The sequence below is a fragment of the Lutra lutra genome, chromosome 1 (genome assembly GCF_902655055.1).
Source record: "Lutra lutra chromosome 1, mLutLut1.2, whole genome shotgun sequence".
In the NCBI taxonomy this organism is placed as follows: domain Eukaryota; kingdom Metazoa; phylum Chordata; class Mammalia; order Carnivora; family Mustelidae; genus Lutra; species Lutra lutra.
This window is the reverse complement of record NC_062278.1, coordinates 155,724,182-155,742,432: the sequence shown is the minus strand read 5'-3', so window position 1 is coordinate 155,742,432 and position 18,251 is coordinate 155,724,182. Positions and strand designations below refer to the sequence as shown.

At 50.9% G+C, this 18,251-nt stretch overlaps 1 protein-coding gene across 1 annotated transcript in view; it reads left to right on the top strand.

Moving 5' to 3' along the window:
- ITGA9 (integrin subunit alpha 9) overlaps nt 1–18,251 on the top strand; it is a 327,427-nt gene that overhangs the window by 303,044 nt on the left and 6,132 nt on the right. The window contains exon 27 of the mRNA XM_047740712.1: nt 7,901–8,020. Coding sequence (XP_047596668.1) covers nt 7,901–8,020 — 120 coding nt within the window. The remainder of the gene's footprint in view (nt 1–7,900; nt 8,021–18,251) is intronic.

Here is an 18,251-nt window from a genome sequence, read left to right as displayed (position 1 = left end):
AAGACCTTTCAAGTTTGAGGTGCCACAGCTTGTCAGTCTAAGAGCCAGGATTGGCTGCCTGTTTGCAAGTCCTGAGTCTTCCTTAATCCCGTGTCCCTCTACCCTGGGCCGGCCTGTGGCCTTGTGCCCACACACAATGGGAACACCATTCCCAGCAGGTGGTAGGGGTCACAGTATCATGGGTGGTAAGCAGCTGGCCCTTGGTCTTTAAGAGGGACCCTTGTCTCCGGTGGCCTGAGAAGCACATCATGTGCAGACTTAAGGGTCTGTTGATTTTGGAGCTCTTCCTGTTGTGGTCTGGGCCCTCACCAGATGCATGGCTTCTCCTCAGAATAGCCTGGAGGTCGACGAGCTGTCTGCTCCCCCTCCCTTTAAAGAGCAATCATGAGGATTATCCGCCGGAATGGATATACAACCTCTCAGCGCAGGGTCTGGAACTCAGTAAGTTCCCAACAAATGTGCCCCATTACTAAAGGAAATTAGCACTAGCCCATCTCATTCCCCCTGCGTCTCCAAACAGAGCAAGGCTCCTCTGAACCCCGGCACCTGGCAGCCTCAGCGGCTCTGACATCTTGCATGTCCCAGCGTAGGCATACAGCCTCAGTCTCGCCAGATGTGCGGCTTATTTTCTGCTCCTGGACATCATCTCCCTAGGTCTCCCTGCTCCCCTGAGCTGCGCGCTTCCCAAAGGCTGTGTTCTGAGAGCAGTTTAAGACATGGTTGTGCCAGGAATATTTCTTCCAGCCCCCACAGCCGTCTCTCCGTCCTCCCTCCTCCGCACCCTCACTGGCGAATAGATGTAATCAGAAGCAGGTGGAAATGTCATTTCATTGTCCCAGATGTTCTTCCCCATCCATGTTTTCTTGTACTCGAATTCCTTTTTTGGGAGACGGGTGTGAGGTTGACTGCAGAGAGCATCTGGCCACTGCGGTTGACCTTTAGCCGACCTGAGGTTATTCAACCGTCTGAGGTTGAACCTCCTCCGGGGAGTCTCAGCACTGGCAGCCCTGGTCCAGCAGAGGCCTGGGCTGGGTGCTCCCCACTGTGGTCGTGTCCTCAGGCCTTCCAGAGACCTGAGCATTGCTGGCTATTACATGAGGCCTGTTTGCAGTGGTGGGAACATAAAGTTTCTGGAAACACAGAAGGGAATCGAGCACCCTGGTTCTGCCTTGCCAGCTGCCTCAGACTGGCAGTCGGCTCCCAGTGGTCCCCTGACATCAGCTTGCCAGCCTCGGGTACCTCAGACTTTACAGCGGCAGGCAGGACACCCCGTATCTGGGCCGGCTGTGATCGCAGCCTGATGTCTGTCCTCCTCAAATCCTCTGTGGAGACAAACGCTCAGCCTCCTCCTTCTCCTCTGTATTCTTGGCTAACACCTACCACGTAAGCCCTCTGGCTTCAGTCCACAGCCGGCCGTGCCATCACCCATCCTTTCACTGCTCAGAACTTCTGTCTCTTGGCCTCCTGCCAGCCTCCTGTCAGCCTCCACCACCAGCCTCTCCCTCATCCTTAATATCTTTCCCTTTCTCCTCCCCTCCTTTCCTACCAGAAGCATTCACTTCCCAGTGCCACTTTTCCTGCCACCCTGCTCCCCGGGCTGTTTGTTCCTTGAACCCCTCCCCCACCGTGGAACGTTCTCCCTTCTAATCTACAGTTGTTCCTCTGCTAAGTGCTCCTGGCACATCGCAGGCCATGTCCTTCTCCACTGGTCAGAAACCTGCATCATAATCCCATTCCTCTTAACATAAGGCGTATGATTCTTAATACAGCCTCCAGCCCTTCCTAGCTCTCTAGCTGTATCTTGAACATCTTCCTTTGGCTTCTTGTCCATTCTGCTTGTCCCAAACCCACAGTCTCTGGCCTTGTCCCACCCCTGCCAAGTGCACGCCTGCCACGGGGGTTTTGCACACACTCTCCTTCTCCTTAGAATGCTGCCCCTCCCCCTGCTTTTGACTCATCACCCTCAGCTCAGGCAGTTCCCCCGGGAACTCTTTCTGACTTCCATCCCTATCCCAGAGTTTTTCATCACCATGAACCTCTCCCTTGGGGTACTTGTCGAAATTGTGATTTCACATTTATGTGTCTGACTGGTCAGGATTCTCTAAAAGCCAGAAGCTTTGTGAGCGCGAGGACTGCCTGCTCGATGCATCGCGGAACCCCCACAGTGCCCGGCACGTGGCAGCTGCCGCATAGACCTTTGTTAGTTGGATGGATGGTTGGATGGATGGATAGACAGAGAGGTGGATGTGGTGGATGGACAGATGGTTGCACGGACAGACGGGTGGGTGGGCAGATGGATGGATACATGGCCAGAACTCCCCACCAAGAAATCACATTTGCAAATACATTTTTGAGATAGACAGGAAACACACTCAGAGACTCAGGCTTCCAACCCCAGCCTCTGTTGCAGACTGAATCACCATCATGCCTCATCTCATGCTCTAGCCAAGAGGACATTTATTAATGTGCACACATTAATTAATTTATTAATGTGTGCACTCACGAATCACATCATGAATCACGATCCTGGTTTAGGCGACAGGAGGACATGCATCTGGAACCTTGTTCTGTAAAAATTCACAGGGTGCTGGAGTCCACCAGCAGGGAGATACATCATTGTCTGACAGAGCAAGAAGGACTTAAGGCCGGGACCGCCAAGTGTTTAGCTGTGATTTTAAAACTAAGTGTTGTGGAGCCAAGGGTTCCCTTGAGCCGGTTCCAGGCCTGCTGGCGTGGGGTAAGGAGGGACAGGTTTGCAAATGGGGAGCTGAGCAGGCTGGGCTCTGGCTGCCTACCTTATTTACAACCAGAGAACCTCCACTTTTTTCTGCTTGTGACATTGGGATACCATGCTAGGTCTTCTCTGCTAAAAGAGGTCATTTCCTAAAGCTGAGAGAGGGAATGACTAACTCTGCCAAAAAGAGAGGCGGTGGGTCAGGCTTCTTAGAACGGAGATGTTGGAGCCCAGTCTCTCTCATTTTTTTTTTTTAAACCTGGCTTTGAAATGCTCAGTTAAGAAAAAATTTTACTAGCAAAAAAGTAGAAAAAAGAAAAAAAATTCCCGTTATACCAAAAATCACCTGTGTACTTTTGAAATGTCCTACCATTTTTTCTGCAAAGCTGATGTGATCTAGACAGTAAATTGATATTCTCATTTTTTTCACTTGATGTTGTAAAATTTTCATTTTTCCCATGCTGTTATCATGTTTTCTAAAAGTACTTAAAACGTGGAAATCAAGCAAAAAGATGATTGCACATCCTTCCAATGGTAGACTGGAACATTCCCAGATCCCCAGCCCAAACTCAGAGATGCAGAATCTGCATTGTAACCAGGTTCCTCATGTGGACCTTCAATTCACTAAAATCTGAGAAAAGGTTTAGCAGGGCTGCCTAACTCTCTAGGGCCTGGATTCTGTGAAGTTACAAGTTGATTATAGAAGACTGATCAGTTATAAATGCCTTTTGCCAGTAAAGGTGAAAATGACTTCTCTCTCCAGCAGAAAATAAAATCCCAAAGGTTGTAGTTCAGCACCCTGTGGGCTACTACCCAGTTTTGCATCTGATTTTCACCATCCTTCTTTGAACTAGTTTCACCATCCCATCAATCCCCCTTCATAATGAATTAAATACATCTTTAACAGTTGTTCACTCTGTATTTGTGGGAGAGGCATGTCTTCAGCTTGTTGAAAATTGTGCTTTGACAGCGCAATTTATTATCATCCTTTTGAATAGCTCTATGGGAGTCCACATCGTGATTAACCATAATTATCTACTGACTTACCTGTTGCCCTGTTGTTGGGCATGGGGAAATCTCTGTTCTGTGTGAGGATAAATAATTGTGCAATGAACATCTTTGGAGGCAAAACTTTTTCTGTATTTTATATTTCTTTGCCTTTGAGTAAATCTTCAAGTACGGAATTAATGGACCAAAGGGTATGTACATTTTTAAGATGAGTAATATTGGAGTTTGCCAAGTGGACAAGAACTGAAGGTCATTCCAAGTGGCCTGAGCACGGGCCCCACAGACAAGTTGATGCAGACTGGCTAGGATGTGTATGGTTGCTCGGTGAGGGGCTGACAAGGCAGGAGGGAGACCAGACTGTAAAGATCCTGGGCCCCTGGATGGTGTATTCACATCAGTAGTGTAAACAGAGAAGCAAGAGAAGACCTGCATTTTACAAAGACACTCCTGACAGCAGGGGGGGCCTCCCCAGGGCTCCCGAAATGATGCAGGGAATGCAGACCAGGAGCTGACTTGGGACAGAGACTGGGGACGGGACGGAAACAAGAAAACAGAGAGAAAAGATACATGGAAAGGTCCAGGGGTTTGACTCGGGTCACTGGCTCATCAGTGGTGGAGACGAAGCCTCGGGGTCACTGTTTCTTGACTCCCAACCCCATCCCCGTCGTAGTCCAGCAGCTGTGCCTTCCTTTAGGGTCTTATCTGAGACGTGACTTCTTAAAACCACAGGACACTCTTGATTTTCTCCCCCAGATGGACTTTAATTAGAGTCTTGACGTGCAGGGACCATCTCTGCCAAAGCACAAGACACACATCCAAGAGGAGGAACAGCATTGCTAAAAATAAGGAAAGATTAAACACACATTCCAGGGAAGTGTCAGGGCATTCTTGCAGAATTTTCTAGACTAAACTGCAGTGGATACTCTTGACTGTGTCTGTACCCACAAAACCAGAGCTCCGGCACAGCTTTGCCGGGATGCAGATTTTGGGCAGCGAGGGCCAGGCTGGGTCCCCAAGAAGCCTTTGGTGCTCTGAGAAGAGCTGGACTATGGCGGGCCCACGCTGCGCTCACGGCCTGCCTCAGCACCTTACTGTCAAGGAAGCTTTGCAGCCTTGTGTTACATGACCAATCACCAGGCGCTTTCACAACACTGCCTGATTGTTCCCTTTAAAGCCACCATTTCACAACTCGGGAAACTGAGAGCAGTACTTCGGTTGCCTGAAGTCATACCTGTTGGCCACAGTGCCTCAAGGCTCATCTGTACTAGACCCCATGAGAGATTTTGAATGTGGGAGGTGGTTCAGTCCACAGCTTTTTAGGGGCAAGAACCCAAAGGCATGCATCCGTCTTTAAAGATAGGAAACTCTAGCTGGACCAGATGGAAAGTAGTGGGCGTATGATGACAGACTTCAGACCCCCTCTCTGGGCCTCTACCTCGCATCACCTTCAGGGCTGCTCCATGTATGAAAACCCTCTTGGTGGCAGCCCCTAACGGGAGAGGATGAATAAACAGATTGCAGTGGGTTCACACTGGGCAGTTCTCTACAGCAGTGAGCATAAACATGCTGGATGAGTCCCCCAGACACGACATTGAGAGAAGGAAGCCAGACACAGGGGCCTCCTGGTGGCTCAGTCGGTGAAGCATCTGCCTTCGGCTTGGGTCATGATCCTGGGGTCCTGGAATCGAGCCCCACATGGGGCTCTCTGCTCCTCAGGGTGCCTGCTTCTCCCTCTGCCTCTCCTCCTGCTTATGCTCTCTCTCCCAAATAAGTACGTAAAATCTTAAAAAAAAAAAAAAAAGAAGAAGAAGAAGAAGATGAAGAAGAAGAAGGAGAAGCCAGACACAGGAGTTCACACTGTGCCGTCCCAGATATACTGAAGAGAGAAGCAGGTGCAGCTAATGTTGGTCCTGAGAAGTCAGGTTCCTGGTTATGCTTGATGTGGGTGTTAGCAGGAAGGGGGTACAAAGCGGGCGTCTGGGGGACTGGACATGTTCTCTTTCTTATTCTAGGTGCTGATTACACATGCATTTAGCATGCAGTATATAAAAATTTAATGAGCTGTGCCTTGGGTTGTGTTCTCTTTTCTCTTTGCATCTTAGACATCAATAAATTTTTTTTTAATTAAAGAGTAGCCAAGCATGCATAACCTCAAAAATACCTTCCTGCCAATACTGATGGAAAAATCTCCTTCTGTTTGTCAAGGATGGGCTCTCCCAGGTGTTAGACTCAGGACCCTGTGTGCATTGTCCCCTTGAATTTCCTAGGGAGGTGCTATTTTACCTCTAGTTTGCAGATGAGAGAAATGAGGCTCAGAAAGGGAAAGTACCTTGCCCAAGGTCACACAGCCAGTGAGTATGTGCCTCAAGGTGGCCTCCTCTCCATTCCCAGAATGACTACTATGTGTGTAGGCAGCTTTCTTTCACTTGTCCCCATGCAGGAAGGGATGTTCTCTGCTCTGCCTGGTTTTCCTGGAGATAATGTTTTGGATTTAGGGTCTGTAGGTGCGACCGTGGCAGCTCTTCTGCATCCTGAATGACCATCCAGCCCCTCCCACTGCACACACCTGCCCTCCTACCAGAGCTGTGGGGATGGACGCAGTGAGATTGAGATGCTCACACTTGGCTTTCCTTATCATCAGGGCACAGCCGAGAAATGGTCCATTTAACCAAGGGCTAGTCTATAAGAAGAGCCACCATCAGCTAGGCACTCTGTGGTGTGATGGTGACAAGCTCAGATTTGGGGGGTTGGGGTTTGCTAGACCTGAGTTCAAATCTTTACTTAAGCAACACGGACCAGAGCAAAAGGCTTGTCCTCTCTGGGCCTCCATGTTCCCCGTCTATAAAGCAGGTGTTGAAGCCCTCTTGGGGTGGTTGTGTGAACTAGACAAGAGATGGCAAGAAAACGATCAAGCCTGACACAGAGGACCATTTGGGAAGAATTTGAGAGCTGGGAGCAAAGCTCTAAAAGACATAAACAGTGCTGGTCACTGTAAGTCAGTATTGGGCCCCATCACCCCGTGTGGTTTGGGGGTATGGGGCAGGACAGCGGGCTCCCAGGGTAAGTGAGGCTTCTCGGCAAAGGCGGAGCCTCCACGAGCCTCTGGCGTCCAGCTGGCTTTAGATGGCTTTCCCCCAAGGAGGGGATGACCCAGCTTGGACAAAGACCTGGGGGGGTGGGGGGGCCAGCCAGGCAGCCAAAGGAAACAATGACTGCCCAGCATGCAATTTTCGTCTGTTTTGCAGCAAGCCCGAGTGGACAGTGCATGATAGGGAAGGTTACTGAACAGCGAGGACACAATGGTTGCTTTGAGTTCTACAAAACCAGACTCTACCATGACCATTGAGGCTAAAACAGAGCCAAAGGATACAGTTAGTGTTAATACATGTTGAGCAATCAGTTCTCTGGCAGGGGGGCAGGAGGCCCTGACTCATCTGCCAGCTTTTGCAGTGTAAATCCTTATACATGGCCCATTTCAGGCCACCACTGCTGTGTCACCAGATGTGGAATGAGGCAAAGAAGCACCCAGTTGACTCTTGCAGGTCGATGGCTAGGTCCGGTGCACTGCTGAGTTTCCAGAAAACTTGGGGAAACTGGCCTCCCTGTGGCATGGGCCAGGATTGCATATGGCTCCTGTGGAGACCCAGAGCCCAGCGCTTCAGGAGGCAGGGCCTGCTGTGTGTGAAGCCATGAGACCCGAGACAGATGGTGTCCTGGCCCCTGGTCTGTCAGGCAATTGGCATTGACCAAATGATTGTCCTAAGCTACCCGTGAGGTGAACACTTGGGAAGAGTAGAGTCTTACATGGAGAGCATGCCCACGCCCTTCATTGCAAAACCATAATGAAAGGGAGACTGTCATTGCCCAAATCAAGAATGGACTGCGTCCTCTGAGATCCTTACCACGTGATATTGAAGTCAGGCTTCTTGTTGTGACAACCCTTTCCAGAACTGGGACTTGGATTTCAAGGGCCTTTTCCGATTCTGTCAAAAATCCATCAGCCTACAAGCAGAAAAGCGCTGAACCAAAATCCCGGCTTTGGTCACAACAGTCTGGACAGATCTGTGGTTCCCTCCAGAGGTCAAGCCCTGGCCAGGCTCTGTCATGCTCTCAGTACTTCTATCTGAGAATCATCCCCACTTCTGCTTTGCCTCCTAGGTGGTCTTCGAAGCCTTGCACAACCTGGAGCCTCGGGGCTATGTGGTGGGCTGGATCATCGCCATCAGTTTGCTGGTGGGAATCCTCATCTTCCTGCTACTGGCTGTTCTGCTCTGGAAGGTGAGTGGGGTGATCGCGAGGCCCTATGGAGCCCCCACGTGGGGATGTCCGGCCCTCCGCCTCACCAGAGGGGAAGCTCTTGGAAGAAGTGTCCAGTTAGAACTTCCTCCGCAGTGCAGGTACAGTGGAGGGAGGCCAGGGTCCCCTGCAGGCGCCAGTGGAATCTTGGCTCCTCTTGAGGCCATTCACAGCCGGGGCTGGACCTTTAGAAGGACAGCAAATGTCTCAGCCCTGGTCTGTTCTTACCTTTCTTGCCGCTCCTAACAGGGCCTGACGCCACAACAGAAGCCTGGGGAGGAACAGCGGGGCTTGGGGTGGCTCACCATTTACTTTAGAAAACAGACACACGCAAGCAAATGGATTGCAGAACAATTCTTTGTTCTTTACCCATGTGGAATAGGAAAATGATTTCTGCCCCAAAGAGTCAGTACGTTCTCCCAAGCTTTGTAGGTGAGCCAAGGGATAGATTTGCCCCGCCTCCTTCCCCAAGGAACACCTCCCCATCCTTCTTGCCTCCTGTCACTTTCTCGAAAAGGGGCATGTCCTCACCTTATGGTTTCTTTGCCTCACACTCTCAGAGATCTGGAGCCCCTTTACTTCAGAGCCTCTCTATTCATCAGTAACAACCTCACAGTCATTATCTAACGAAGGTGCGTCTCTTCCTCTGGATAGTAGTTTTCCAGATGAGGGAGCCTCTGGCTGCTCTTGTGTCTCCTAGAATAGCACCAGGGACCCCAGCTGGGGTTTGCTGCCGCCACAGCTCTGCTTTTCCAGGGCTCCTTTCCGGCTTCAGATGCAGGTGGAAATGGCCTCTTACCTCATTGTGGACAGATGCTTTAGATTCAAATAATCAGCTGCTTTGAGGTTACAAAATAATTTGTATCCATCCATCAGACCTTGTAACATGTCAGTGAGAAAGAAAAAAAAGTTGTAAAACACTCAGGAGTCCACATCCCAGAATAACCATGATGAGCAGCACTGTCTCTTCTTGACCTTCCTCACTGCGTAAAGACGTAGCTCAAGCACTCTCCTGGGACCTACTTATGTTTGACTAGGATGGTGAATTTTCCAGTAATGTCCTCGATATATTTTGAGGTACAAGACCTCTAAAGTCGAAACTGTGGGTCCAATTTTTCATTCTGAAAAAAAAAAAAAGCTTAATAAATATACTTTTATCCAAGAAGTCTAGAAACAGGAAAAACAGTGTTTTTATTACACGTTTTTTAGACTCACAATCAGACTCGTTGCTTTGAACTTAGAGCGACGTCACCTGAAAGAGCGTTTAGAGGTTTCATGGAAAATACATTGAGTTACATGACTTGAAGATAAGTTTATCTTATGTTCCCATGCTTTTCATTCCATGTACCCTTTCTTCCCCGAACACAGTGCTGTGAGCATCTTTCCATGTCATTAAAAACCCCCTGTCTGTGCGGTCATGAGGCTACACAGTCTGCCCTCACCCGTCCAACGCCGGGACACGGGCATTTAGGTGGTTCCTGGTTTCACACCTCCTTTAACGGTGCCACAGTGAATATCCTCAGAGCCAAATATTTGCACAAATTCTTCATTATGTGCTTAAGACAAACCCTACAAACGGAATTGCCATGTCAAAGGAAACGCACACTGTAAGCCTTTGATTACATGCCGCAAATTGCCTCTAAAAAGGTTATACCGATTTACCCGCCCACAAGCACTGTATCAAAAGTGTCCATTTTCCTATATATTTGCCAGAAGTGGATATTACCTTTAAAAAAAAAATCTGCCAATTTGTTGTTTGTTTCATCTTGGTGGCCAGATAGGTCGTCAGCTCCCCCACCCTCCTCCAACTCCTTCCTGCCTGGACCACCTCTGGTCTGTGCATAGAGAACAAAGCCAGCTCAGTGCTTGGGATCTGAGAAGACAGAAGGGGCTTTGGTTGGTTGCACGGGGTGGCGGGGTGTATTTCTTCCTTCTGCCTTTGTCTGGGCTTATTGGATGAGAGGAAATACTCCAAGGCTGGGTGCGTGAGACCAGATGGGGACATAGAGTGGGGAGTGTGGTGGCCGTGCCCCATTCCTGTTTGTGATGAGCGTGCCCTCCTCCTGGCCACCGACCTGGGCTCTGCCACCCAAGGGTGTGTCCCAACACTGTGCACAGGCTCTTTCTTCCTTCCTACCTAGCTTTGCTTCCGCTGTGTTTATTAAAGAACGCAGTTGCAGGAGATGGCTGTCATGGGGTGGCCAGGACCAGGATGTCACCCAGCTATATGGGATCCAGAGAGCCAAGACCCGGGAAGCAGACACCACCCTCTACCTCGGGCTGGGAGAGAGAGAGCAGAGTCATGGCAGCAGGTGGTGGCACTGACCCCAGACAAGTCTTGCCATTACCAATGAGGTGGAAGACGGTGGTCTGAAAACAGCTTTAAGGACGCAGTTGAATGATATGCTGTGGGCTCAAAACCACTTTGCTCAGCATCCAAAAGCAATATTTCATTTCAGCTCACATCTACTGAACACTTGCTTTGAACCAAACACTGGGTAGTAGCTGGATACAACGATGATTGTGCCTCCTCCCTGCCCTTGAACACTTCCCCACGTGGCACGCAGACCTATAAACATAATAGAGGGAGATGAGTGTGCACAAGCTTCTATGGAAGCTGGGAAGAAGGTACCGTTAATCCCTCACCCCAAGGGGGATGGAAAGGCCACAGAGTACCATGTGGGAGGTGAGAGCAGCGCTCTGCCGGCTGAGGGCTGTGCACTAGAACCTGGCTGCGTGCTTGCCAGGGTGAGGCCTAGGTGAGTCGCCCTCTCTGACCCTCCGTTTCCTCCTCAGTAAAACAGAGACCCTTACCTCTAGCTTGAGGTATAGAAAAGACACAGGCAGAATGCTTACTTGGCCCTGAGCTTAACACAGAGAAGCACCTGAGAGAAGTCAGAGAACATTTCGTAAATGAGATGGATATTCCCTCCAGAGGAAGGGGAGGTGAGAAAGTGAGCAGGTTGTGGAGAGGCGTGTCCCAGGCGGGCAGCGGCCTGCAGCAGGATTGTCTGCCTTGGCCGTGGCAGCACCTGCTGCCCCGGGGACAGGGGAGGCGTGGGGGGTCTGGAGGCAGAGCAGTGGGTGGCCAGGTCTGTTCAGGAGAGAGAACTGGGGACAGTTTGGGGGCTAGGGCAGTTGCCCCGGGGGTTGGGGAGGGGAGCAAATGAGAGCAGGCAGGGCTTGGTGGCCGGTTGGACTGAGGAGGTCCGAAGGCATGGAAGTAGTGCTTCGCTGTTTTTAGCTGAGATGATAGATGGTTTCCCTTAGCCAAAGTAAGGAAGGCAGGATTTGAAGTCATTTTGGAGAAAGAGTTGCTTGGTGTGAGGCATTCTGGGTGTGTGGTGCCTATAGGAGACTAGACTGGGCTTGGGTCACTCCCAGTCGCCCTCACCCAGTAGGGGGAAGGTCAGTAGAAGGACATTCTTGTCCCCTAACTGGTCTGGCCATCTTTCCCTTCAGTTTCCAGGGCTGAACATACTTATCTCAGACTTCACCAAGGCCCTTTCTTTCAGTTGCAAAAACAAACAAACAAATGAAAACAGAAATCCATTCACAGCCGCTTAAGCAAGAAAGAGAATTCTAGGGATGCAAGGGTACGCCTAGACCCCAAAGGAAACGTGTACATGCAGACCCAGAAAGCATCCGGAAACCAAGCCAGACAACCCCTCTTCCCCTCACTCCCTTGGTGCCTCACAGCCCCTCACCGCTGCCCCTCTGCACACCTGCATTATGTTCTCCCAGAGCAGACCTGCCTCCCCACACTTCCTTCCACCTTCCTGAGAAGGACATCTCAGTGACTTCTAGCCCCAGTCCGAGGCTGACCAGCCACCTCTCATTCCCAGTTCTGCAAGTCTGGGTGAGAGAAGGTCCACCACTGTGACTGGAGGCAGGGGGTTGGGCCAAGTCGCATAAGAGGAGGAAGCTAGGCGGATACCCGAAAGGAATTCACTCCGGCAAGGTTTCACGGTGGGTGGTGGACTGTTGCCCACGTTGTGGGCTTTGGTGTTGTACCACAGAGCCACTGCTACATCACAAACCGCCCCCAAGTTGAATAGCTTCCAGCAGCCATTACATTATATCTTACAAACGCATGGTTCAGAAATCCAGGAAGGGTTTAGCTGCGGGATTCTTCCGCTCTCCAAGACATTGAGTGGGGTCCCTCAGTGACGTTTACTTGGTGGCTGGTCTTGTCTGGGGGACTCACATTGCTGGCACTTGGTGAGGATGGCTGGGAGGCCGGACTCTGCTGTGCAACTGCTCTTTCTCCATGTAGACTCAGAACCTCCCCAGGGAAGGGTCTCTCTTCTTACATGATAGCTTAGGGCCTGAGAGAGCATGGTACAAGTTGCTGGTTCTCTTAAAAGGCTGGTTGCCGGAATTGGCCTAAACTCATTCCACCATTCTCTGTTGGTCAAAGCAGTCACTTGCCAAGCCAGATGTGAGGTGGGAGCGGGGGTGGAAATAGGCCCCACGTCTTAATAGGAAGAGGGGCAAAGGGTCTGTGGTCACCTTCCATCTGCCGCCTTCATGTTGTCCAGAAAAGTGAGCAGACTCTTAATCTTTTCTTTTAAAGTCACTATTGTTTTAAAGTATTTGAAACTTTCTCCCTCATCCATAGCATCACAGGTAAAATCTCAGCTGAGCTCCTTTAGGGAAAGGGAATAAAAGTAAACCTTAGTGCAACACTCATATCTGCACGCAGCCTTCAGGGTAGGTAATCTCTTCAGGCAAGACTGCAAAGCAGAAAGGAGGTTGGCAAAGGAAGTTTCTTCGAGAAAAACCTCTCCTTTCTTAAACAGCTAAGAATGACGACTTTAGAGGAGGTTGGAAATGGCAAGCAAAATGTAGGATTATTTTTGAAGACTTGCGTATTCCTAAAACTTCACCTACAGAGCCCCTAGCCACTGAGATTCCTGTGTCTGCTACCTAAGAAGGGTGCCTTCCGTGTAGCGAGTGGAGATCTGATATACTGACAGTCCAGTGTGTATAAGACTGTTGATTAGCTGGGCTAGAGGCCAGCTTGACATTTAACTACCATGGGAGGTCTTCATGGTTCAGGCTTGTTGCCACAGTTCATATGTACTTCCCTCCCTCCCTGTCAAGGGGAAAGCCACGAAGTGGTACCCAGCTGCCCCTGCTGACTGGGACCTGCTTCACGGGGGCCTTTGAAGCCAAGGGAGCCCCTTACAAGTCCTCTGCCTTATGGAGCCCCATCTCCTGAAGGTCTCTTGAGAGTAGTCCCTGATCTTGCTACCTCGGTTGCTTGCCATTGCCTCGAGCTGCTGAGCCAAAAATAGTGGTTCCCTGGATTGTGCCACAGAGACACTGATTGTTGTGTGGTGCTGAAGACAGAACAGAGCAGGTGGCCGTGCGGATGAATTCTGTGCCATGTAGGCCCGCGGGTCAGCACACTGGGCACCTGGAGGATGGCTGGTGCCTTCCTCTAGTAGACAGCACCAGGTCCCTACAGGGGAACGGGCTCTGGGAAAAGGGACAGCGGTCAACCAAAGAGCCCTTACTCAGCCTGGAAGACCTCTGGGAAATGCGGCTAAGTGGCCAGCCATGGTGGCTAAGCCAAGTACCCACACCGGGAGAGGTGAGCAGGATGTGGCCGGATGAAGGTGCTGAACCACCATCCCCTGAGCCCGCCTGCCGGTCACCGTGGTGCTACTAATGTGCCCGTCGTCCGCTGATTGTCTCCAGTAGGAACCCCTTACAGGTCGGCAGATGCCTCTTCCAGAGTGGGACCCCAGGCTCTCCGCCTCCCACTCAGCCTCCCCGTCTGCCTCTGGGCAGACCCCAGGGCCTTCCCGAAGTTCCACCCGCTGGCATCCCAGGCACTGTCAGGCTTTGGCGACAGCAGGCCCTGGCTCAGGCACAAAATCCACAACCAGGGCCCCAAACTAACCAGACGCTTTTTCAAATACTGAAATGGATCCTAACCAGAGTTCCCAAAGCTGGGATGTTAGCAGACACTGGGAGCCATAATTTAAACTTTATGTGTGAGGATTACAGCAGCCTGCCAAGCCACCGCGCAGGAAGAAAACTTTGAAATGTGAAACTCTTTTAAAGGAGAACAAACCAAATGAGTTCCCCTCTCCTTGCCTTTAGCTCCTGACGGAGTTTGAAGTGGTCCGGGCCCGGGCCTCATGCCTCTTCACGACAATCAGAAAGGCCCGTTTATAGAAGAAAGTGTGATTGCCCCACAGGGCCAACAACCTTGTGTGGGACTCACATGTCAAGTCCTGCAGCCAGCCTCTGAGTCAGGTGGCAAGAGAGTGAAGATACGGGGATGTTTTCCCTTTAGAAGAAAAAGCCTCATTTAGGGCCCACCAACTTCTCTGAATGCCCCTCCCTCCCTCCCTCGGGCAGTTTGCCAAAACCCATGGGCCACCCCTCGGTGGAGGAGAAACATTCTGTGTCCTCCCCTTCCTCGTTCAACCGAGGAACCTTTCCCCTCCCACCTCTTTGCCCCTTTTGCAAGCTGAGATGCCTTGGGGAAAAGGGAGGTGCCACCACCCCGCCAGCCCCGTGCCCAGGCCCTTCCCAAAAAAGCTGGAACCCCTGGCTCTTCCCCTTCCCAAGCAGCGAGGAGGCAGGCCGTGGCAGGAAAGGGCGGCCTCGAACCCTCCACTGGGCCTGTTCCAAGAGCCTGCTGCTTTAAAGCTGGCTTTGGGTTCGTGGTTTTTATTTGAGAGCATTTACTCCTGACCTCAAGCAGAAACACTTGAGAAAATAAATCTGTGAAATGGCTCAGAGAATGTGTAAGGTTTGGCAGCCCCTCCAGGGGTCACCGGGTTATCACCTTCCCTCCAGCCAGGCTGTGAGAACCCATCCTTGCTTCTCCTCCAGAGAATGAAGACACAGATATCCGTGCACATGTGTCTACACACACGCACAAACATCCTTCACACTGTCTCAATTAAAACCATGTGCCAGAGACACTCCGTGGGGACGTGTTTATGCTCAGAAGTAAATACTGGGCTGATGTTGTACAGTTGACATCTCAAGACAGAGACATGCTGTGTAAATACTCCAGTAACTGCAGAGACCTGTAAACACGAGGCCGCGAGTTAGTCCAAAGAAGGAGTGTGTCCGAGGTCCTTGGAACGGCTGCCCAGGAAGCCACCCAAGGGCCAGGAAGGTGGGGGTGGGGATCGAACAGGAGGCCAGATGCCGTGGAGTTGGGCAGCTAGTCCCTCACTCACCCCGAAAGGGGCGGGGAAGGAAGAGGCTGGTGCAGACCCCGGAGGGGTCTTCTTAGGCCTCAGGCCTCCCGCAATACCTCCCCAGTGAGGGATATTTAGAGGAGATCTCCTCTTCCCCTAGTTGTTTTCTGGCAGGTTTTCGATACAAGTTTACATCAGAAAGTTGTGTGAGTCTGTCAGGAGGACTCAGGGAGCAGTTCTGTGGGGCTGCAGGCTCCTATCAGGACCCAGCAAAGACAAAAAGCAAGAAAGCACACTGCTACCCCTGTTTGCAGCTGAGCAAAGCTTGGCTTGAGTCTCTCCTCCTCTAGGGTTTCCATGAATGTTTCCTCCACTACAGATAGAACAGTTGTAAACAGAGCCTTTTGCCCCTCAAGTAGCAAGGCAAGCCCTGGAAGGTTCCAGAAAAAGTGCAGGACAACATGTACTCCATTGGATTGAAACTGAGTGCGTGGCTGCCGATGGTCCAGTTTATTAAACTCCTCACCGATCATTCCCAGTGGGCTCAGCTGGCAGCAAAAACAGGTTTGCCCGGCACGTCTCAAAGGTTTTCCTGGAAGTAACAGTGAGAACTAATGGGAGTGAGATTGTGTGCCAGAGAGAGAGGAGGACCTGCCGCATGGGTCTTTGAGGTCTCAGTTTATCTTTATTTTCAGAATTGTATGACTCTCTATGTTTTACGATATCTGTACTTCAATATAAAAATGGAAAATTCAGTTTACCCAAAATTTCCAAAAACTCTTTGAAAACAGCTGCAGTCCCGAGTTTACTTTGGGGACCAATATAAAAAGCTGTCACTGGGTTTCAGCTGAGGTTTCAGAATGCCTTCAGGCTCTGGGACACAGCCGGAAAATCACCTTCCCCGTGGTGCAGGAAGGAGGTAGTTGGAGCGTGAGCAGTAATCAGGACATCGGTCCTGAGTACTTGGGTAGGCCTGGTGGGACACAGTTATGGTGGGCCATTGCTCGGGAAACTCAGAGCCTGGGCTGTGGGTCCTATATCAAACGTCAGAACTCGGCTCTGAACAAAAGCACAAAGGTGATATTCTTTTTTACAGAAATGGAATTAGCTTGATCGCGCAAGAAAGTGTATTAGTTTGACAGAACCCCCACTGGCCTATATGGCATCTTTGTGCAGACTACTAAACTGCAGCCCTTCGTCTAGAAACTTTACTTCCCTGTGTCAGAAAATTCGGAAAACCGGCTGCTGATTTTGTTTCATTGTAGGGGGCTGGCGGGGTGGGGGGGTGGGGCGGACACGACGACACTCTACTGCCATCTGGTGGAAGATAGTTGTAATGCATTTACATGTCCAGGATATCTGTGATGTGAGGGGCACCATCCCCTTTACAAGCAGTGCACAGCCTGCACTACTGTACCTAGCACTCACTAACCATGAGGGGGGACTGTGTTTTAAGAAATGGCCTTTGAGCTTCATAGACAGGGCAAACATCAGTGGCTCCAACCTTCCATCGAAGAGACTACACACAGGTTAGGTGGGACAAAGTGTTCTGAGATGCTGCAGTGCTGGAGCAGGGCACAGAGTTTGCAAGGCTGTTTCTGAGAGCAGCGTTCCAGTCATTCCAGAGGTGTGTGTATGGGGGAGGGTGTGTGTGATTCTTAGGACTAACGCTAACACTACTTGATAGAAAAGAGCTTGCTTCTAGATGCCTGCAGGAGACAATGGTGCCATTCACAGCATTGGTAACAAGTGTCACTCTTAAACGTGAGCACATGCTAGCTACATGAGACAGGGAATCCAGGTACTCTAAGTCTTTGCTAGATGGTTTGCACACTCTATTTCAAATCCTGATGATGGCATAGCCATGAGAAAGGGAATCGACTTTTGTGCCGCTTGGAGATGAACAAGAGAAGTCTGTTCAGCAGGACAGGCACAGTGATGCTCCTTAGACCCAGAACCGTATCGGCTGTCCCTCTGCCTCTCTTCCCATGGGTGTTGATTCACTCAGTAAATCAGACCAAAAAGCATGGAGTGCTGTATCAGCTACCTCATGCTGCATAACAAACCACCCCCAAAGTTTAATGGCTTAAAAGTGACAAACGTCCACGTAGCTCACAGGTCTGTGGGTGGGGCTGAGCTGAACAGGGGGGCTGTCTTGTCCCAGCTGGACGTGTCATGTGTGCGCCTGCAGGTGGCTGGGGGGTTGGCTGGTCTAGGCAGGCCTCAGCTGGGTGCACTCTCCCTGAGATTGGACTTAGTCATATGGAGGCCAGGCAGGGTCCTGAGGGAGCAAGCAGAAGCGTGCCAGGCCTCTTGAGGCCTAAGTGTGGAACCAAATTGTCAGAACAAGTCACAGTGCAGATTCAAGGTGGGGCATCGGCCCCTGCCTCGGGCTGGGAACCGCCACAGAGTCCTGCGGTAAAGGGCCTAGATGAGGGGAATGCAGGATGGAGGGCATTTTTGCCGTTTATCACTCCTGCCAGGTTCAGGGGATATGCTCAGCTCCGGCGACAAAACAGGCGAAATCCTACCTTCTGGGAGTCCTAAGACTTAAGACTAGTGGGAAAGAAAACGAGGGCACAGCTGAAATCCGGCTTGATTAGCACCACAGTAGAGATGAGTTACTTCTCTGGAACTGAGAGTGCATAACGTGGGACCCGTGAAGCAGGCCACCCTCCGTGGGCAGAGTTCTGTGCTCCGGAATCTCATTCCCAGTCACAGCCAGCCTCAGCCTCATGATTATGTGCTCTTTAGCACAGAAGGTGCCTGTGACACATTTGCCCCGTCAACCACATCTTTATCTTAACAGTATTCCAAGCAGTAATGCCTTAGACCTTTCCAGTAAGGTGAGGGTTGCCCTTCTGACCTTCTGTCGGTGTCCTCTGAGGGCCTTTTACCAGAATATCCAGCCCAAGCCCCTGTTCCACATTTTTTGCAGAGAAGGTGGTAGAGATTTAAGAAGGGAGAAAGTGAGGGGGTGGGGGAGGGGCGGGACGTGGAGGGCAGGCTCAGAAAATGGGGTTCTGGTGCGTGCCGAGAAG